This window comes from Sus scrofa, chromosome 3, assembly GCF_000003025.6.
Source record: "Sus scrofa isolate TJ Tabasco breed Duroc chromosome 3, Sscrofa11.1, whole genome shotgun sequence".
NCBI classification, from domain to species: domain Eukaryota; kingdom Metazoa; phylum Chordata; class Mammalia; order Artiodactyla; family Suidae; genus Sus; species Sus scrofa.
The window spans coordinates 111503754-111527243 of NC_010445.4; the positions used below are offsets into that span (position 1 = coordinate 111503754).

The 23490-nt window shown below is 40.9% G+C and overlaps 1 protein-coding gene across 1 annotated transcript in view; it reads right to left on the bottom strand.

Annotated features, from left to right (window-relative positions):
• Positions 241-23490, bottom strand: part of SLC4A1AP (solute carrier family 4 member 1 adaptor protein) — a 28140-nt gene continuing 4890 nt past the window's right edge. The window contains 11 exon segments of the mRNA XM_021088411.1: positions 241-1332; positions 3055-3124; positions 5031-5097; positions 6219-6305; positions 8548-8776; positions 10879-10990; positions 15809-15995; positions 16557-16626; positions 18686-18846; positions 22370-22509; positions 22802-22862. Of these exon segments, the coding sequence (XP_020944070.1) occupies positions 1228-1332; positions 3055-3124; positions 5031-5097; positions 6219-6305; positions 8548-8776; positions 10879-10990; positions 15809-15995; positions 16557-16626; positions 18686-18846; positions 22370-22509; positions 22802-22862 (1289 nt within the window). The 3' untranslated portion in view covers positions 241-1227.

Sequence of the window (23490 nt, forward strand, 5' to 3'; positions counted from 1 at the left end):
TGAGGTTTCTCATTACTGCTTCCTGCCCCACCTCCTGCATCCCGCGTGGTGCATGCTGGGAAAGCACCACCCTCCTCCCCTCTGTCTTGCTGGGCCACGGCCTGTCTCCTGCCTGCTCACTGTGGCTGCCTCCAGCCTAACCCACGAGTTTTCCACCCTGCTTCCACTCTTAGGCTTTCCTTTCCTGGGGAAGGGAGGCGCTAATGATGGGGGTGGGACGAAGACCAATTCTTGCATTTCTGTGTTTCTAGAAAGGAACTTTTATTCCCCTCTCTGCAGAGGTAAGAAGCCCCACGGTGGCCAGAACACATCCAGCTTTTCGTTCTGTGACCTTACTTGCACCTTTCCACAGGAGGAGTGATTAACCTGACTGTTCAGAGTCCAGGATATTCGAACGACTGAGTTTTATCAGCATTGGTGCCTGAGTACATGAGGTGTTCTATGGTCCTGAACTGTATCCTGAAAAGTCAGAGGCTGTTCTCAAAGTTGGCAGGAGGATTATAGTGGGAGGGAGTAGGAGTCCTTACTGTGTATCTATTTTTAATTCCAAGAATGACAGGGACACTCCAAGTCACACCCTCGCATGATCTCTCTTTTTTTTTTTTTTTCCCGTCTTTTTGTCTTTCAGGGCCGCACCCGAGGCATATGGAGGTTTCCAGGCTAGGGGTCAAGCTGGAGCTGTATGGCCTACGCCACAGCAATGTGGGATCCAAGCTGTGTCTGAGACCTACACCGCAGCTCACGGCAATGCCAGATCCTTAACCCACTGAGTGAGGCCAGGGACCGAACCTGCATCCTCATGGATCCTAGTCAGGCTTGTTACTGCTGAGCCATGATGGGAACTCCCTGCATGATCTCACATTTTACCACTTATCTGAGGAGGCAAAATTATCAGTGACTTCTACGCCTAACTGCCAGAAGCATGCTAGTGCTCAGGAAAAGCACAGTTCCTAAAGCTTAAGAAAGACTCTGTGGCCTTAAATAAACATGAGATATCTTCACCTTCTCATTTTAACAGAGTCAGGTCTCTCATCTTACCAATTCTCAAAATACATGGTTCCTTTTTACATACATACACAAACACTTTTAAATATAAATACCAAAGTCAAGAGAATCAGATGGGTAGAGAAATGTAGGAAGCCAAGATCAAGAAGAAAAGGCCAATCACCAGATTTTACAAATGATCATCTGAACTCCTTCTCTGGACACTGAACTTGATATATTATGCTAAATACCCCATGTCACATGGTCCACAAGGTCTTCCTTTAGAATTCGGAACCAATCAATAGCCATACTTGTCATTAAGATGGGTCCTGCCATCTCCACTTTGGCCTAGACCAGAGCAAAAAGAAAAAAAGAAAGACAGATATATTCACGTTTCCATGTCAGGAGGGAAAAGATATCCAGACAACGGATAGAGATGTGACTTTTTGTACACAATTTCAAAACACAAATACAGTCTTCTTTTCACCTCTTCCCTAACATTTATCAGCAGGTAAAAAAGCAAACATTTTAGTGACTATAATTTCTATTAATTATTAGTTTATTAGAAACCCAATCCAAAGAAAAAGCAACCTGTGATAAGCACATGGGCAAATAGGCTCTCATGTATTACTTTACAGATGTAAGTATGAACATAAACTAGTATAATCCGTATAGAATGCAATCCTAGTATCCTAAAAATGTTCATAGCCTCTCTAGCATGTAGACGTGTGTGAATTTTTTCCATACCTTGACACTTGCAAATTTACATATAATTGAGGTTACTTATTGCAAACTTGTTTGTAATCACAAAATTCTAGAAACACAACAAATATTCATTGAAGGAACTGGTTAAATAAGTAAAGACATATCCATACCATAAAAAAGAACTGCTACCATATTAAAAAAAAAAAAATCTGTAAGTAGCTATGGAAAGGTTCCCATATAGTATTAAGTACAAAACAGTAGGGTATAGAATATGCTTCTGTTTGTGTTAAAAAAAAAGTGGTGAAATATTATGTATTTTATTGTTTACATAGGTATTTTACATACTATGTATAGGAAGGCATAGGAAACTGATACTTGGTTGTCTTCAGAGGAAAAAAACTGAGTAGCTAAAGCACAGCCAGATTTTTTACCCAGTTTACAGACAATTTAAAATACGTGCAGGAGTTCCCATCATGGCGCAGTGGAAATGAACCTGACTAGGAACCATGAGGTTTCGGGTTCAATCCCTGGCCTTGCTCAGTGGGTTAAGGATCTGGCATTGCTGTGAGCTGTGGTGTAGGTTGCAGACGAGGCTCAGATCTGGCCTTGCTGTGGCTGTGCCAGCAGCTACAGCTAGGATTAGACCCCTAGCCTGGCAACCTCCATATGCCACTGGTGCAGCCCTAAAAGGACAAAAGACAAAAATAAATAAAATAAAATACATGCAAAAGTAAAGAGAAAAATATAATGAACCTCCATGTAGTAGCACCCAGCTCTAACAACTGTCAGTATGTGTCACATCCTGCTTTATCTATCGCCCTTCCCCTATCTTCCCACGTCCTGCGCCACTGGACCACTTTAAGGCAAACCCCAGGGATCACTCCATCTGTGAACACTTCTGTACACACATACAGTCTTCTTTTCACCTCGTCCCTAACATTTATCAGCAGGTAAAAAAGCAAACATTTTAGTGACTATACTTTCTATTAATTATTAGTTTATTAGAAACCCAAGCCAAAGAAAAGACTTCTAAAAAACACAACTCAACTTCACTCGCATTTTTAAAAAATTAATAATGATTTCTCAGTATCATCAAATACCTAGCTGGGGTTCAACAGTATCTGACTGGCTTATAATTTTTTTTTAAACAGTTGTTTGTTTGAATAAGGATCCAAACGGAAACCACAAATTATATTTGGTTGATGTATCTCATTATTCTCTTTAGCTCTTTTCATCTGTTCCCTCACCAGGGAGACTTTTCTACTATTCTTGTCACGTTCCTATAATGAACCTTAAACATATACTACCTCTTCAAAAACCTAAATAAATACAACTTAGAGGAAAAGAAAAGTGAAAACCATCTACCTTCAGGTGGGACCCACACACAGTAGTCTGGGTCATCTTCTGGATATTTGGAGGAAAGTGTCGGTGGAAGCTACAGAGAAAAGATCAATTATTTCAGTCAAAAGAATTTTATCTCTAGGAAATAGTGTCCCTATCACTGTCAGCAAACGAAAAAGAACAGTTTCCACTAGTGACCTTGACATAAGTAATCAAAAATGGGGAGAGTTCTCTCTCTGAACCTTGATTTTTTTCCCCAAAGCCTCAACAAGCTGATTTTCAGCCAGTGAGAGTGAAGTGATGGGTTTTTTTTAAAGGGGCAGCAAGACAGGTATGACTCCTAAATGATGTAAGCCCCCCAAAGGGAAAATCTGACATTTGCCTTTTGATTCAGGTGCAGAAGAGAGTTTCAAAGGACTGCTATCCTGTGAAAGGACTGTTTGGAGTTCCCTGGTGGCCTAGTGGTTAAGGACTCGGCATTGTCACTACTGTGGCTCAGGTTTCAGTCCTTGGCCTGGGAACTTCCACCGCCAAAAAAAAAAACGGCCTGTTTAAAAACCCTGTTGGGAGTTCCTATCACGGCTCGGTGGAAACAAATATGACTAGCATCCATGAGGACACAGGTTTGATCCCTGGCCTTGCTCAGTGCGTTAAGAATCCGGCGTTGCTGTGAGCTGTGGTGTAAGGTTGCAGACGTGGCTTGGATCCTGCGTTGCATTGGCTGTGGCGTAGGCCAGTGGCTAAAGCTCCAATTCAACCCTTAGCCTGGGAACCTCCATATGCTGTGGTACAGCCCTAAAAAGACAACAAATAAATAAATAACAGGCCTATTGGCTGGCATCTGGGAATCTGGATTTCGGGAGGGTTCTTACCACCCTAACTGACAAGAGTGGCCCACTGGCCCAAAACAGTTCAAAAAAACAATGCGGTTTAGGAGTTCCCTTGTCTCAGCAGGTTAAGGGTCTGGCATTGGCACTGCAGTGGCTTGGGTTGCTGCTGTGGCATAAGTTCAATCCCTGTTCTGGAACTTCTGCATGCTGTGAGTGTGGCCAAAAAAGAAAAGAAAAAAGAGAACAATGTGGTTTATGGTGAACGCCGGCTTTTCCTCTAGGACAACGGAATTTCCACTGCATAGATGCCAGGTAGGGGTGTCTGTTTGACCAGTCCCCAGTATAAATCCTGGATACCAGGTCGCTAATGAGCTTCCCTTGGTTTCACAAGTTGTCACTCATTGTTAGGAGAATTAAGCACATCTTAAGGACCCTTGGAAGCTTGTACCTGGCTCCCCAGACTGCACTCCATGTGCCCTTCCCCTTGGCTCCTTGTGCTTAGTGTCCTTTTGATGTAATAAATCCTGGCTGGGAATTCCACCACTCGCCAAGTCCTATGACGCCTCTTGCGAATTACCTAGCCTGAAGGCAGTCTGAGGGACATCCCAACACAACCCAGCGATTCCATTCTGGGAACGTACTGTATCCATACAAAAGTATACATACACACGGTTATTCCTTATAGCACTATTGTAACAAAGACCGGAAAGAACTCAAGTGTCCACTGATACAGAACTGGTTCAACAGAGAGTCCCTGTGCCGTAGGAAGGTCTCGGTGTGTTCATACACGTGGTTTCTACCACAGGTTAAAAAAAAAAAATTGAGATGTAGAGTGCAGTATAGTACATATTAACTTTTGTGTAATAAAAGGAGAAAACGAGAATATATTATTCAAATGTCTTTGTATGGCCTACTAGGAAAAGAACAAAGATTCATAAATTAATAAAAGGCGTATGTGAGCAATTATAGGGAACAAGGTAGGTGGAGACAAGAATAGCAAATTCAAAAAAATTCAAAAATAAAAATAAAAGAGCCCAAATTTCTAGAAGAGGAGGTAAAAAGGCAGCTGGGAATTCCGTTAAGACCTAGATTCACTCTTTCGGATATGGTCCATGACAAGGGGATAATTTTTACTTCCAGAGAATAGAAGATTGTGACTAAAGTACTTACTTGCCTGCACCAGGAGCTTTCTTTTTCTTCAATTCATCTCTGCTTTTCTCATATTCATTCTTTGATGCTAATTTATGAGAAAAAAAAAAAAGAGGTGATAGCTATTTCAGAAAAATAGAAAAATCCCTCCTAAAAGACCATCATAATTATTGAAAAAACATGTCACAATCTAAGCCTCAGAAATTCCTTCCTACCTTCCTACTACTATAAAGACTATATATAGAGAACTGTCCCTTCATCGATAGCCTCGTTTTCAAATCCTAAGCTTGAATTTAATCACAGCTTTTGAAAAGGTTAAGGAAAATGGGGCTGACTTGACTATTGTACAATTTAATCATTACAGTTAGAAGCAGCAGAAGACCTATAAACAACAAGGTCCTACTGTACAGCACGGGGAACTACATCCAGTCTCCCGGGACAGACCATGATGGAAAAGAATATAAAAAAAGAATCTGTATATATGTAGAACTGAGTCACTTTGCTGTACAGCAGAAATTGGCACAGCATTGTAAATCAACTATAGTTTAATTAAAAAAAAAAAAAAAAAAAAGGGAGTTCCTGTTGTGGTTCAGCGGAAACAAATCTGAGTCGCATCCATGAGGATGCATTTGATCCCTGGCCTCGCTCAGTGGGTTAAGGATCCAGCATTGCCCTGAGCTGTGGTGTAGGTCTCAGACACGGCTCGGATCCCAAGTTGCTATGGCTGTGGTGTAGGCCGGCAGCGGCAGCTACAGCTCCGATTCAACCCCTAGCCTGGGAACCTCCATATGTGGAGGGGGTGGCCCTAAAAAAACAAACAAACAAAGGCAGTAGAAGACGAGAAAAAGTCCTTTAGATAGGTCAACCTCTCAACCAATTTACCTTGTTAGTGCTGGAGTCACCCCCATGTTAGACACACAGTCAACTCTGGGGGATGCAGAACTGCAGAGGGCTTTGCATGGCCAGAGGAAGCATGAAGGCAGAAGGTGCTTTGTGGGTCAGGGAGGGGGGCCCCAGGAGGTAGAAGAGGAAAAGAAAGGCAAACGAGATGACATCAAACTTAACCTCTGATATATTCCAGCTCTGCCCATGGCCCTGGCAGCACATGCACCCGGGGTCTGTACCCTCAGGTCAGCTGCCACCCTCGCCTCGCTGACACCACTTGGCTGCCTGTGTGCAGAGCACCAATGGAGTTGCTGTACTACTTGCCTGAGGGTTCCTCACACGATGTAGCTGTTCCACCAATCTCTTGGTAATCTTTATTCTGTTCCACTTGGCTGAGTTGACACATGTTTTCTGTAAAATGCAGAATCGAAGCATATTATATTTCTTAATTCATGGTAAGGAATCAAGAAAAGAAAAACAAAAGCAAGAAAAGCTACGTGCGTAACATAATCACCCAGTTTTACTCTCATTAGCTTCAGCTAATCTTAATTAGGTTTTCAATAAATACGCCTCCAGGTGTCTAACAGAGAACTACCAATTTTCCACTTGAAAAACTGGCCAACTGTGAGGTAAAGCTTTTTAGCAATACCTACCAAAAGCCTTAAAAATGTACATATTCCTCGGCCTGGAAACGCTACTTCCAGGAACATATTCAAGGAAAATGATCAGAGATGAGCACCAAGATTTATTACATACAAGTATAATAGTAAAAATTAACAAAAACTTACATGTACAAGAATATGGAGTTGATTAGATAAATTATGGCACATGCATGTGAAGGACCACTTTGCCCCTTACTAAAACCACATTTATTTTATTTATTTATTTTTTTGCTATTTCTTTGGGCCGCTCCCCGCGGCATATGGAGGTTCCCAGGTAGGGGTTGAATCGGAGCTGTAGCCACTGGCCTACGCCAGAGCCACAGCAACACGGGATCCGAGCCGAGTCTGCAACCTACACCACAGCTCACGGCAACGCCGGATCGTTAACCCACTGAGCAAGGGCAGGGACCGAACCTGCAACCTCATGGTTCCTAGTCGGATTCGTTAACCACTGGCCACGATGGGAACTCCTAAAACCACATTTTAAAATAACATGTTAAGGAGTTCCCATGGTGGCTCAGTGGGTTAAGAACCCAACACAGTGTCCATGAGGATGCAGGTTCAATCCCTGGCTTTCCACAGTGGATTAAGGATCTGGCATTGCTACAAGCTATGGCGTAGGTTACAGATGTGGCTTAGATCCAGTGTTGCTATGGCTGAGGTGCAGGCCTCAGCTGCAGCTCCAAATCTGACCTTCGGCCTGGGAACTTCCATATGCCGCAGGTGCAGCCATAAAAAATAAAGAATATTTTAAGACAGAAAAAAATAGGTTATAAAATAGCATGTACAGTCCCAATGTTGTTTTAAAAATAAATAAGTAAATGCCTGAAGTAATCCCTAATCAGCTGCAGCTGTACTAACGAATCTATCCTATAAACCAAATTTTTAAATCAGCTATCTCTACACACGCATATTTACTTTGGTCCCTTAAACAAAAAACTAGAATAGTTACTGATTGTCTACCTGCTGACCTATTGATGCAGCACCCTGACAATGCATGGATCAAAGACTAGACTCAGAAAAAACTATGTTTGTATAAGTACCTTTTTGAAAAGGAAAGAAAGCATTGTGCCAACAACTAAATGAAAGAAAATGTAAAAACAAAAGGTTTACCTTTCACAGATGTGGAAACAGTAACTTTTCTGTGTCTAAACAAGTGAAGGGGACTCCAGAGAAGGGCCACGGACCAGGCCTGGTGTTCTTATGTGGACAGGCCTGGTTAGTTTTGGAAGTCCACACGCATGGATTCCCACACCCGTTTAATGCCAGTGGGTTTTTTTTTGCTTTTCCTTATGCCATTTTCTGTGCAGTCTTAATCTTGCTAAGCAGTTTAGTCAACTTGCAGGAAAATAACCCTTCAACTGACAAGGGTTAAGAGGATACTAAAAAGATACACAATCTCTGGGTGGGATTGTGGGAGATTTCTCTTTTTTATATATGCTTCAAGGTTTTGGAACATATATGCCTTTTATAATCAGAAGAAAATGTACTTAAAAAGCAGTCAATTCTTTTTTACATTTTCACAGCCCCTTGCTGAGAGGGGGTGAACACTACATGCCAGGTTCTCTGCTAGGTACCATGGGCAAAAAGATGAGTAGGGCATCACACTTCCGTGGCTATGTTTAGACTGTTTCAGGGATGGGGGGAATGAGTAAGGGGAGGCTCACCCCTGAGACCACCTGATCAGGCCCATCTCCACACTGCCCTCTGGTCATAAGACAGCAGCAGCTTGGGAACTGTTCCACAGCTGCTGTGGTTTCAGATTCCACCGCCTTCAACGTTCCTTAATTCTGGAATATGCTGGATGAATAATGACTGGCAATCAAAGAAAGACCAGGAAAGCATATTTCCACAGAGTCAGCCGTATCACATATCACAAAGTGTCACAAAGCCAAAACACACAGGCAAGAACTGGCTTTGCGTTTTCAAATCTACCCACAATGAATGCAAATGCCCACTGAACAACACAGGAAGGAGAAGGAAGACGTTACCACGGTTTTTGGCTTCTTGAGAACACGTGAAATCTGCGGGAGGACTCGTTCCCTGCCCAGCTCCTTCTGGCACCAGCTCTGGCTGCAGCCTCCCAGCCTCCGCTTTCTTCCCTTCCTGCTCCTCCTTTTCTTCCTCCTCCTCCTCCTCCTCCTCCTCCTCTTCTACTTCAGGCTCATCCTTCATTCTCATTAGAGTTGGGGGGAGTTCTGGGCGCTTGGGGGGTAACTTCTATGAAGGAAACAAAATCATGCACCAGTTCTACACCATGACAGAGACAGCTCTTTGTGGGGGTTAAGTTAAATGAGCAGATGTCTAACCTCTCTCAATCCTGCAGAAGTTTGCTGAAAGCAGGACTTTCAATATGGATCCTTAATATGTATCTTTATTGTTTCTAGAGTCAAAAGAATATTAAGGACCCTTAATATGTATCTGTATTTGTTTCTAGAGTCAAAAGAATATTAAGTCTGAAAACTGCTTGTAAAGAACAAATCATTTATTCCAGGTACTATTTACCGAGTACTAGCTGCAGGAATTCTGCCCTGTCGCCCCTCATGCTGTTAAAGAATTTTAATTTATCACAATTTATCTTCTATATATAAATCTGACACATTTCTGGAAAAATAAAATATGTGCACAAACTTTTGATTTTAGATTTAACACAATTTCAAGGAAACAAGATGTTTAAATCAATGAAATGGATCCTGAAGAAGAAATTTCTTGAAGAATAAGGCCAAATAGTCTAATGAAAACCTTTCAATAAAATTATTAGAAAAAAACTGATCACAGCTTGAAGCTAGAAAGATGGGACCAAAGAATGTATTGGGTAGAACATTTTTTAATTTTATTTTTTTAGGGCTGCTCCCAAGGCATATGGAGGTTCCCAGGCTAGGGGTCAAATCGGAGCTACAGCTGCCAGCCTTCGCCACAGCCACAGCAACGCCAGATCTGAGTCATGTCTTCGACCTATACCACAGCTCAAGGCAATGCCAAATCCTTAACCCACTGAGCAAGGCCAAGGATCGAACCTACGTCCTCATGATTTGTTTCCACTGAGCCACACAGGAACTCTCCTCCTAGTAGGTCATTTTTTAATACAGGATTTAGCTCAGTAATCCTAAGGAGATCTTTTTAGCAAAGAATTTTTCTTCTAACTAAAACAAAAGTACCCTTCTCCCCCTCACCTCACAGAAAAGCCTCTACCACAGGTAAACCACGTTGTACTTGCCCAGAACATATGGCTGGGACTTCAGACCTCTGCTACCAGAGGACACTTTGCCCTAACTCAAGGTGCTATGGACTGAAAATTCATGCTGACGTCCCAACCCCCGGTTCTCTAGAATGTTACTGTATTTGGAATAAGGCCGTTAAAGAGGTGATTAAGTTAAAATAAGGCTGAGGGTGTAGAGCCCTAATCCAGTAAGATTGGTGTCTTTATAAGAGAGTCACCAGAGGTACAAGTACATAGAGGGGTGACCATGTTAAGAGGCTGCCTCTTGCAGCCTCTTAACATGGTCACCTGCAAGCCAAGAAAGAGGCCTCAGAGGAAACCAAACCTGCTGGCATGTTCATCATGGACTTCTAGTCTCCAGAACTCAGAGAATAAATTTCTTTCTTTTAAGCCACTAGTTTGTAGTGTTTTGTTATGGCAGCCCCAGCATACTAACACATAAGGTTCAGCTCTTTGGAGCAATGAAAACCCCTTTTAAAAGCTGAATCTATAAATAAGGATGTATATAACCCCCCAAAAAAATATCAGTGAAGAATTAGAGGATAGTAGAAGGATCACAAAACTCAGGAGACATAAGACCTGAAATGTGGTTGTGTCTGGTTACTTAATGATGATGGGATCTTATATTTAACCTCTCTGACCTATTCCTCAACAATGCATAATCCCACACATCATAAGTGTTGGAAGGATTAAATGAAGTAAGGAAAATCACAGGCAGAGGCAGGTACACAGACTATGTTACTAATAAGCCGTTAGCTGAGGTCTGAATATTACGACATCTATCCACCAGAAAAAAATTATTTAATAAAGGAACCCCTTTCTTAAATGTAACATTCATCACTAATTAACAAATTGGTATTCTAAATCACAAACTGGTTACATGCAAATTGACTGGCATGAATCAATTCAATTCCTGACAACCTTAGGCTGAAAAGAAAAATCCAAGAACCACAGTCCTAGACAAGATATGATCATAGCAAGCCCACAAACCCTTTTGCACATTAATGTGGGATGAGTCATATGAGTTTTGAAAAGAAAAAAGGAAAAATTAGCTTAGGATAAGTCAAGAGCTAGAAGTTTAATACCCTGACTCACAACTTACCCCCACTGTTCCAGTTTTTAATTTGAATTTGCTTCCTCCTTTCATGGCACCAAAGAGCGGCAGTGTAAGCTTTTTAGCTTTGTTTTCTCCATCTGTAACCTGACTTTCAGTTCTAGAAAGAAAGAATAATTACATATATATATATACATATTCCACTGAGACCAAGGTTTTAGTTAAAAATACCATGACAGAGAAATCCTGGGCAAAAGAAAATACGTCAGTGAAGTACTGGAGGATGGCAGAAAGATCACAAAACCCAAGAGACATAAGACCTGAATTTGACTGCGTCTAGTTGTTTAATGATGATGTGATCTTCTATTTGTGATCAATTAACTATGACATCATCAAAGTAACCATTTACACACACACCAATGAGAAAGAGGTATTGAGGCCAGCAGAATGGACAACACCTATGAATGTCACAGACACAGAGCACGATGAGGCTGCTATCTTACTCTAGTAATTTACAACATGCTATATTACTTCACATTCATAAAGTGATGCCTACAGCATAAGGGTCACTGGTAAAGGAGAATATATAAGCATGACCCCATCCCCTCTAAGTGGCAGGAGATGGATCCATGGTGTAAAGCCCTATTTTCTACCAACCTCTGAAGAGGTTGCCTTACTTACCTGGAACCCACACTTATCCTAACTTCACACAACAGCTGTGAGCACAGAGGTTTTAAAAAAAAAAAGGTGTTGGAGTTCCCATTGTGGCTCAGCAGCTTAAGAACTCAACTAGTATTCATGATGATGCAAGTTCAATCCCTGGGGTTTGAGGATCACAGCGCTGCCAAGAGCTATGGTGTGAGCCACTGACGTGGCTCAGATCCCACCCACGTAGGCCGGTAGCTGCAGCTCCAATTTAACCTTTAGCCTGGGAACTTCATATGCCACAAGTGTGGCCCTAAAAAGTAAAAAAAAAAAAAAAAAAAAAACCCAAAAAACAAAAAAAAAGAATGAAACAATGCCACTGCAGCAGAATAGAGGGACCTAGAGATTATCATATTAAGTCAGAAAGAGAAAGACAAAACGAATGACATTACTTATATGTGGAATCTAAAGTATGACATAAATAAATATCTCCATGAAAACAGAAACAGACTCAGACACAGAGAACAGACCTTGAGTTGCCAAGAGGGTGGGAGAGGAGGAGAGAGGGATTGCAGATGCAAACCAGTATATACAGGATAGATAAACATGGTCTTACTGTATAGCATAGGGAAATATATTTAATATCCTGTAACAGACCATAATGAAAAGAATATAAAAAAGAATATGAGTCACTTTGCTGTACAGCAGAAATTAAAACAATATTATAAATCAATAAAATTTTAAAAAAGAAAGGAAGGAAGAAAGAAAGGCTAAGCCAAGAGCAAGAGCAACACAGAAATTTTTCAGCCCCATTAAATAGCTTGGCTGGCCTGGAGGACATGCAAAGACTCCCAAAGGAGATGAAAAAGCAGAAGATGGGATCGCCATCAAGAGTGACTTGTGTGGGTGGAGGAGGGGTGGGCTTAAGTAGGAAGGTTAGAAGTTCAACCCTCAAGTGAGCAGGGGAGAAAGAAGACACTAGCATGTGAGAGCCAGTTATCTAGCATAGGAAAGGGAGGAGAAACCAGGCAGACACACAGACAGCAGGCGGGGAGGCTGTGGAGGAAGCTGCTATGTGTTTTCTAGCTCAGAATACCTCCCAGGGCTGACCTATCAAATTAAAGGATTATAGAGTTGGAATTAAAACAATTAATTTGTTTACTTTGGACTAAGCCACCTGACTTTTTACCTTTTCTTCACAAAAGGATGGCACAAATAGTTGCTAAGTATATCACAAATAGTAAAAACTTGATGACAAAGATGACAACAGTAACACATATATGCCAGCACTTTGTTAAGTGCTATTCAATTAATTTTTGCAACAATATTACTTCTTATTTACAGATGAGGAAGGCAAAGGTCAAAGAAGTTACATAACTTGCCTCAAAAAGGAATTGACTGAGCTGAGAATGAAACCCAAGAAATCTAACACTAGTGCTAATCTACCTCCTCACCCTCAGTGAGGTAACTCACACGTCATTTGCGTCCAACAGACTTCTGTGGACTGATCTATGAATCACTCGCTGCATTAGATATCCAAATTACATATAAATCTTTGAACAAACTTGTTAGCAATTCGCAGAAAAATTTTCTGTACAGATGATCAAAGACTAAAAACATTTCATCTCTACACCTCTATAAAATGAGGTGCCTCTCAATTGATAGTCTTCCATGCAATGCCCCAGGCATCAAGTTGCAGGTTTTGTACACAGGGAGGGGGGATGCATAAATGCTTATAGACAGTCTAAAGCAGTACTGTTCGGCAGAACCTTCTCTAATAGCAGAGATGTTCTATGTCTGTGCTGTACAGTACAGTAGCCACTAGCCACGTGGCTAATGTGACTAAGGAACTAAATTTCGTTTTTCAATTTTTTTAATTTTTTTTTTTTTTTTTTTTTTTTTTTTTTTTTGCTTTTTAGGGCCACACCCATGGCATATGGAAGTTCCAGGCTAGGGGTCCAATTAGAGCTATAGCTGCCGGCCTAACCACAGTCACATCAGATCTGAGCCACATCTGTGACCTACACCACAGCTCACGCCAATGCCAGATCCTTAACCCACTAAGCGAGGGCAGGGATCAAACCCACAACCTCATGGTTCCCAGTCGGATTTGTTTTTGCTGCACCACGATGGGAACTCCAGGAACTAAATTTTAAATTTTACTTAAGATCACATGTGACCATTGGGTACTATCCCTAACAGTGAAGATTTAAAGAAAATAAGAAACTTTCTACAGTTAACTACCTGTGTAAGTGAGTGAACACACCGAGGCAATACCACTTTTTGAGATGCTCACCTGGATTGTGTTCATTGGGGGTTGCTTATTTCTCAACATTTTCAAAATCTGTTGAGACCACATGGAACGCAATTTCAAGATATTGTCACGTTGAAAGACTGGATCTCAAACTCTGTCTCACTTACTCATAAATATTAGCCAAGTATGGGAAAAATTATTCTTAAAATCTTAATCACAAATTAATTTCCCTCAAATCAAAGTTAATAATAAAATTTCAGGGGATTATACTTTTTTCCCTTTCAAAGGAAGAAACACCACTTTAAAAAAGTATTCAAATAAGAGTTCCCGTCTTGGCTCAGTGGTTAACGAATCCGACTAGGAACCATGAGGTTGCGGGTTCGATCCCTGCCCTTGCTCAGTGGGTTAACGATCCGGCGTTGCCATGAGCTGTGGTATAGATTGCAGACGCGGCTCGGATCCTGCGTTGCTGTGGCTCTGGCGTAGGCTGGTGGCCACAGCTCCGATTAGACCCCTAGCCTGGGAACCTCCATATGCCGCGGGAGCGGCCAAAGAAATAGCAAAAAGACAAAAAAAAAAAAAAAAAAAAAAAAAAAGTTAATAATAAAATTTCAGGGGATTATACTTTTTTCCCTTTCAAAGGAAGAAACACCACTTTAAAAAAGTATTCAAATAAGAGTTCCCGTCTTGGCACAGTGGTTAATGGATCCAACTAGGAACAATGAGGTTGCAGGTTTGATCCCTGGCCTCTCTCAGTGGGTTAAGGATGCGGCGCTGCCATGAGCTGTGGCATAGGTTGCAGACGTGGCTCAGATCCCGCATTGCTGTGGCTGTGGCGTAGGCCAGCGGCTACAGCGCCAATTAGACCCCTAGCCTGGGAACCTCCGTATGCTTTGGGGAGAGGTCCTAGAAAAGGCAAAAAGACCAAAAAAAATTAAAAAAAAAATTTTTTTTAAAGAGTATTTAAATATACAAAAGGCTTGTCAACTGGTTCTTGAGAATGACAGATACAGGAGTTCCCTGGCGGCCTAGTGGTTAAGGACTCAGCATTGTCACTGCTGTGGCTTGGGTTCAATCCCTGGCCTGGAACTTCTACAGGCCATAGGCCGGGCCAAAAAAAATTTTTTTTAAATATGAAAAGACAGGAAGTTCTTGTTGTGGCTCAGTGGTTAACGAACCCAACTAGTATCCAAGAGGACATGGGTTTGATCACTGGCCTTGCTCAGTGGGTTAAGGATCTGGTGTTGCTGTGAGCTATGGTATAGGCTGCAGATGTGGCACAGATCCCACAATGCTGTGGCTGTGGTGTAGGCCGGCCACTGAAGCTCTGATAGGACCCCTAGCCTGGGAACCTCCATTTGCCTCAGCATGGCCCTAAAAAGACAAAAGACAGAAAAAAAAAAAAAAAAAAATACAGATATAGGCATTAAAATGACAATTTGTACTCTATCTTCATCTGTGGTTTTAAAATCACAGATTAAAATGGTGTTATATTGTACTCTTTGTATTTCTCTTGTTGTGAATGAGATTAAACATCTTTTTATATAGTTAAGAGTTATCTGTATTTCTTTTTCAGTGGCCTGCCAATTGAGATCCTTTGCCTATTTATCTCTTTGGTGCATAGGTCTTTATATACAAGGGAAGTTAGCTTTTGTGCATGTCACCCTTTGAAGACATTTACCCTTAACTTAGAGATTAAATAAAAAATTTGGAGCCCTCCAATGAAACAGGAATCACTACAATTTTCTTTAAAAGTTCTGGGAGTTCCCTTGTGGCACAGTAGGTTAAGGATCTGGTGCTGTCATTGTCAGGGCTGGGGTCACTTCTGTGGCCTGGTCCCTGGCCTGGGAACTTCCACATGCCATGAGTGTGGCCAAAAAAAAAAAGTCCTATAGCAGTCTATATTTCACAAATGAAACGGGTTTTTAGTTACTCTACGAAACCAGTGTCTTCTGTGCTTAAAGAGGTTTCTTATATTCTATTTTTAGTCCATGATTACCTAAGAAAATAAAGATACAGTTCAAAAAGTTATTTACGCAAATGTGCTTACTTCAAATTTCAAGCATAACTAAGACTTACTTTTTTAGCTCTGGAATCTCTGCTGGCTTTACAATTTTTATCAATCCTTTAAGTCTCTGCTGTTCTTTTCTCAGCTCAAAAGTTCTCAGGTGAAGTTTCTTCCGGGATACACCATCTAATGCACTGCCTGATTTCATTTCTGACATGAACGCGTCTAAAGAGTCCTGAGATGGTGACTCTGACAGAGCTGTCCAAAAAAGGGATAATACATGTTTAGAAAGATGGCTCTCATTTTTTTTTTTTTTTCTTTTTTTGGCCATGTCTGCAGCATGTGGAAGTGCCCATGCCCGGGATCAAACCTGAGCCATAGCAGTGGCCTGAGCCACACAGTGACAATGCCAGATCCTTAACCCTCTGTGCCACAAGAGAACTCCTTCAAATATTTTAAGATTCAGCTCAGTTTCCATAAAAAAGTCATTAGCATAAAGCTGGACAGAGAACATTACTGATACTAAGAATAAGGAAACTAATTACAACCTGGGAGATCTTAGGATGTCACTTTGCTTCGATGGCTTCAGTCCCCTCATCTATTAAATAAGGAGGTTAAACCAAATAATTTATAAGGTTCTTTCTAGTTCTAAAATGATATATTGCTCTTTAGAAACATATATGTATAATATCTTAGAAACATCTTATATGTACATCTTGTATGTACATCTTATTAACCAATGTAGCCTTAGTGCCTAGCAAAGCGCACTTTACCCAGCAAATGATAAATCAACATTTATTTAATGAATCATTACCATACCTTTGCTAGAGGCTTTCAGTCTCTCAGAAATTTCAGAGAGTTCCTTTTCAGCATCATTTAATTTTGCAACCTATAACACCCAATTAATAGAGTTAGCAAATGTTTTTCTTCTTTCGATGAAATAATACCATTTGTAGCAACATGGATGGACCCAGAGATTATCATACTAAGTGAAGGAAATCAGAAAGAGAACAACAAATATCATATGATATCACTTATATGTGGAATCTAAAATACGACATAAATGAACATATTTGCAAAACAGAAACAGACTCACAGACATAGAGAACAGACTAGTGGTTTCCAGGGCGGAGGGAGAGGGGAGTTGGTGGGGGAGGGAAGGATTGGGAGTTTGGGATTAACAAATGCAAGCCGGTATATACAGGATGGATAAACAACATGGTCCCACTGGAGAGCACAGGGAACTATATTCAATATCCCGTAATAAACCACAATGGAAAAGAATATGGAAAAGAAAATATATATAACCGAGTCACTCCGCTATACAACAGAAACTAACACACTGTACTACTTCAATTAAAATTTTAATTTTTAAAAAAGTGAATTAGAAAAAAAATGGTTTTCTTCTTTCAAAATATGGTAGCTTTCCTTATCTTCCCTCTCTTATTTTCACTGAGACAAGTTTTAAGAGGATTAATTCAGAAGTCCATTTAAATCTGCTCCTCGTGTAGTTAAAATTTCTCATTTATTTATTTCTAATTGAATTAGTTTCTGAATTAAAGAACCAAGAATTCAACAGAAGGAATGTACAGAATACAGCCTTTATTTTACTCAAAGGAATGAACTCGAGGCATATGTTTTCACTGATGAATCAAAGGGATAGATGCTAGGTAATTTTTATGCTCCAAATCCTACTTAATATAGTGATATATGATGATTTCATGAAGGATACATTAAGATTATAGGCATAGCCCTTTTTTTTTTTTTTTTTGGTCTTTTTGCCATTTCTAGGGCTGCTCTCTCGGCATATGGAGGTTCCCAGGCTAGGGGTCGAATCGGAGCTGTAGCCACGGACCTACATCAGAGCCACAGCAACGTGGATCTGAGCCACGTCTGTGACCACAGCGCAGCTCACGACAACGCCGAATCCTTAACCCACTGAGCAAGGGCAGGGATCAAACCCGAAACCTCATGGTTCCTAGCCAGATTCGTTAACCACTGAGCCATTACAGGAACTCCCTAGGCATAGCACATTTTATTGAGCTTCACTTTATTTGCACTTTGCAGATACTACATTTTTTACAAATTAGAGATTCATAACAACTCTAACTGACAGATGATGGTTAGCACTTTTTACTTTTTAAGGTATATATACTGTTTTTTAAGAGATAATGAACACTTCATAGACTACAGTACAGTGGGAATATACGTTTATATGCACTGGGAAACCAAAAACCTCCTATGTCTTGCTTTATTATAATATTCACTTTACTGCAGTGGTCTGGAATTAAACCTGCAGTATCTCTGAGGTGTGCCAAACTATACTCCTCAAAACGCCTCTCACAATTCTTGACTGCCAAAAGCCTAAGGTCAATTTCACCTCAGAATGTCCTGATTTGGAACTTTTTCCTTTTTTTTGGACGGGGGGTATAAGATCATATCCAAAGAATGCTCATTAATGAGTCACTACCCACCTACAGGTGGACAGAGTCTCTAGCGGCAACCAAACTTCTTTCCAACTTGGATAAGACTAATTTGTTAGTATGAAATTTACAGATCACAAAAATTATACTTCAGGGAGTTCCCGTCCTGGTGCAGCAGTTAATGAATCCGACTAGGAACCATGAGGTTGTGGGTTCGATCCCGGGCCTTGCTCAGTGGGTTAAGGATCCGGCGTTGCCACGAGCTGTGGTATAGGTCACAGACAAAGCTCAAATCCCACGTTGCTGTGGCTCTGGTGTAGGCCGGCGGCTACAGCTCCAATTCGACCCCTAGCCTGGAACCTCTGTATGCCGCAGGAGCGGCCCTAGAAAGGGCAAAAAGAAAAAAAAATTATATTTCAGTACCAGGTTTCAATACTTTAAAAATACAATAAAACAAATTTAAATAATACATTATTTTATTTAAAAACTTAATCTACCATAGCTACTCCTATAAACAGAACTTGCCAATGATTCGAAGGTCTCTGGCTTCTCATCAATCTTCCCAGCCTTCTTCATTCGGTTCAGACGCTTCTTTTCAACCAGGCCAGTCCTATCAAGAAATGTGTCATCATCACTGTCATAAAAGTCTTCATCTTCCCAATTCTTGGCTCTCCTTTTCCGAGATACTAGATAGATAAAATAAATGATAATGAATAAGTTTTTTTAAAAAAGAAAAAGGCAAGTAGGCAAGCTGCTTAAAATATGACCATCAATCATTAAAATAGAGGATTCAACAAGCTGCCAAACCACATACTAAAACAAAGGGCTAAACTTTGAAGACATTATTATAAGTGAAATGAGCCAGACACAAAAGGACACATATTGCATGATTCATTTATATGAAATACTTAAAATAGTCAAATTCATAGAGACAGAAAGCAGAACACTGGCTACCTGGGGCTAGAGGGAGGAAGAATGGGAAGTTATTGTTGAACGGGTTCAGAGCGTCAGTATGGGATGATGAAAAGGTTCTGAGATGGACAGTAGTAATGGCTGCACGACAACATGAACGTTTTTAATGCCACTGAACTGTACACTTAAAAATGGTATATTTTATGTTTCATGTATTTACCACAAGAAAAAAGTTAAAATAAACAAAAAGCTAATTTATTTAAAGAGCAAAAGCTCTCAAAAATCAATGAGTGAAAAAGGAAAGATAAATGAGGAATAGGCCAACAATCCAAAAGAAAATTTGGATTGTCTTTTCAGGGGCAAATGTGCAGCATACAGAAGTTCCCAGGCTAGGGGGTCGACCTGGAGCTCAGCTGCCGGCCTACACCACAGCCACAGCAACAAGGGATCTGAGCCTCGTCTGTAACCTATACCACAGCTCATGGCAAAGCTGGATCCTTAATTCACTGAGTGGAGCCTGGGATAGAATTCGCATTCTCATGGATACTAGCCAGATTTGTTTCTGCTCAGCCACAACAGGAACTCCCAAAAGAAAAATTTTAAAGTAATAAATATAGTACAAAAAAAGAAATATAGGAGTTCCCACTGTGGTACAGTGGGTTAAGAACTACCTGCAGGGGCTCAGGTCACTGCGGAGACGCAGGTTCACTCCCTGGCCCAGCACAGTGGGTTAAAGGATCTGGCATTGCTGCAGTTACTGGCAGCAGATTCAATCCCTGGCCCAGAAACTTCCATATGCTGCAGGTGCAGCCATAAAAAAAAAAAAAAAAAAAATAGTCAACAAACTTTGTTTTAATAACTAAAAAAACCAAATTAAAATAATGAGGAGTTCCCGTCGTGGCACAGTGGTTAACAAATCCATTAGGAACCATGAGGTTGCAGGTTCGGCCCCTGGTCTTGCTCAGTGGGTTAACGATCCGACATTGCCGACGTGGCTCGAATCCCTCTTACTGTGGCTCTGGTGTAGGCCAGAGCAGCTACAGCTCCGATTCGACCCCCAGCCTGGGAACCTCCATATGCCGCAGGAGCGGCCCTAGAAAAGGCAAAAAGACAAAAAAATAAATAAATAAATAAATAAAATAAAATGAGATACCACCTCTTACTTATTAGACTGAAAAAGCATAAAAAGATTAACAATGCCTAATTTGGAGTTCCCATCGTGGCTCAGCAGTAACAAACCTGATGGTATCTATGATGACACAGGTTCGATCCCTGGCCTCATCAGTGCGTTAAGGACCTGGAGTTGCTGTGAGCTGTGGTGTAGGTCACAGACAGGCTCGGATCCTACATTGCTGTGGCTGTGGTGTAGGCCAGCAGCTATAGCTGAGATTCGACCCCTAGACTGGGAACTTCCGTAGGCTGCCAGTGCAACGCCTAATTTGATGAGAATATAGGGAAACGGCTCTCACACAGTTGGGGGAACGCACACGGACAATTTTTTCAATGGTCAGTTTGGTAATTTTAAAGTATACATAGGTTACTTTTTAATAATAAAAGTTAATTTTAGAATAAATATATGACTTATTAATAATTATACACTCACGAGTTCCTGTCGTGGCTCAGTGGCTAACAAATCCGACTAGGAACCATGAGATTGCGGGTTCGGTCCCTGCCCTTGCTCAGTGGGTTAATATCCGACGTTGCCGTGAGCTGGGGTGTAGGTTGCAGACGTGGCTCGGATCTGGCGTTGCTGTGGCTCTGGCGTAGGCCGGTGGCTACAGCTCCAATTCAACCCCTAGCCTGGGAACCTCCATGTGCCTCGGGAGCGGCCCAAGAAATAGCTAAAAAGACAAAAAAAAAAAAAAAATTATATACTCAGGCAATTTTTTTAAATGAGGTAAACTTAATGAAATGATATGGATATAAACATAGAACTACCATTTGATCCAGCAATCCCACTCCTGGGCATCTATCCAGAGAAAACCACAACTCGAAAAGACACATGTACTCCAGTGTTCACTGCAGCACTATTTACAATAGCCAAGACATGGAAACAACCTAAATGTCCATCGACAGAGGAGTGGATCCAGAAGATGTGTACATATACACAATGGAATATTACTCAGCCATCAAAAAGAACAAAATACCAGCATTTTTAGCAACATGGATGGACCTAGAAATTATCATGCTAAGTGAAGTCAGTTACAATGAGACACCAACATCCAATGCTTTCACTGACATGTGGAATCTGAAAAAGGACAGATGGAACTTCTTTGCAGAAGAGATGCTGACTCACAGACACTGAAAAACTTATGGTCTCCAGAGGAGACATTTTGGGGGGTGGAGGGATGTGCTTGGGCTGTGGGATGGAAATCCTGTGAAATCAGATTGTTATGATCATTATGCAACTACAGATGTGATAAATTCATTTGAGTAATAAAAAAAATAAATAAATAAATGAATAAATAAATAAATAAAAGAAATGATATGGATAACATCCATGATACATTCCTATGTTAAAAAGTAAGTCACAAAGTGTATAAATAATACAGATGCACTTGTGTATGAGTGTTTGGGTTTTTTGGTTTGTTTGTTTTTGGTCTTTTTGCCATTTCTTGGGCTGCTCCAGCAGCATATGGAGGTTCCCAGGCTAGAGGTCTAATCAGAGCTGTAGCCACTGGCCTATGCCAGAGCCACAGCAACTCGGGATCCGAGCTGCATCTGCAACTTACACTTACACCACAGCTCACAGCAACGCCGGATCCTTAACCCACTGAGCCAGGCCAGGGATGAACCTGAAACCTCATGGTTCCTAGTCGGATTTGTTAGCCACCGAGCCACAACAGGAACTCCTCAGTTTGTTTTTTATTTTAAGGCCACATCCATGGCACATGGAAGCTCCTGGACCAGGGACTGAATCCAAGCCATGGCTGCAACATACACTGTGGCTGATGCTTTAACCAACTGTGCTGGGCCAGGGATTGAACCCACACCTCCACAGCAACCTGAGGCTCTGCAATCAGATTCTTAACCCACTGTGTCACAGCAGGAACTCCTGTGCTTGTTTTTTTGTTAAAGGATCTAATTCTGAGCACACACCTGGAGAAAATGTCTGGGAGAATACAAACAAACAATGGTTACCTTTGGGTATCAAGATAGGAAATTTTTCTTTTCACTTCATGGAATTCGGCACAATTTACATTTCCCCCCTAAAAAGAGGTTTTATTACCCTATGTGTTAAATCTTTCTTCCTTCCCTCTTTCTTTCTAAATAAAAGAAGTGTTCCCACATACTCACCTGCCTCCTGCCGCAGCAATCCCAAAGTGTCGAGGATTCGACAAGCTTCCAGTGAGCACTGGATCATTGCTTCTTTTTTCTTCCCTGAATGAATGGCCTCAGCCACCAGCTGTTTTCCAGTTGAATCATCCACGGGTAATCTGCATTGGTTGGAGGGAATTACAGCACTGCACTAAGATCCAATTCTCATGAAAAACTAAAATGCTATAACAGTCTTTTTTGAGACAGCTTTTTAATCTCTGAGTTCATTTTGTTCTATCTTGCCAAGGGAGTGGACTTCTAATCTTTTCTTTCCACCTTTTAACACCGTCCCCCCCCATGTGCTACTAAACTATCAAGGCCCAAATTCAGGAAGAGGCTGCCTATAACCGTATATTAAACCTGCAATTGGCCACTTTCCAGAAATGGAAGTTAATGAGAAAAAGAACACACCTCACCCTGCAGAGCCAGGTACTATGACCTTGTTCATCAAATTCATATTCTAATTCTTCTCCTGCGGGAGGAAGAGAGACAAAACAATTTCAATAGCATCTGAAAATTAGTTGATACAAAGGGAAAAGAAAGCAAAGGTTAAATAAGTGTATAAAGTTCTCAGACCACACTGAATACTAAATGTCAAAGCACTTCACTTCTTATCTAGGAATTATCTTTTATTGATAAAATTAGGATGAGCTTCAGGTAGAGAAAAGCAAACTCAGATCAAAACAATCAACTCTCCACAAATAGCTTTGTCCACCATATATCAACTTTCACACTTAGAAGTTGTAGACTTAAGTTGTTCATTTGTCAATTGCCTAGTTTTTAGACACATAAATATTAAGTGCAGAATGCAAGAAACAATTCTCTGTGGGACTATTCTTCAAATCACATAAAGGGACAATCCACGTTAAGAATTACAAAAAAATCAGGTGAATGAGAAACAGAAAAATTGCAAGAAGTTCAGTCAATCTCCCTATCACACCAGTCCTGGATCTTTTGAGAAGAATGAGATGAGTCAGGAGAAAGCACTTCCTTTTTTCCAAGAAGTGAAAAAAGACTAACAAAATTTTTGCTATTTTCAAAATAAACCTGAAGCAATCAACCACACAGGCAAGAACTGAACAAGGAAGACAGCAGATAAA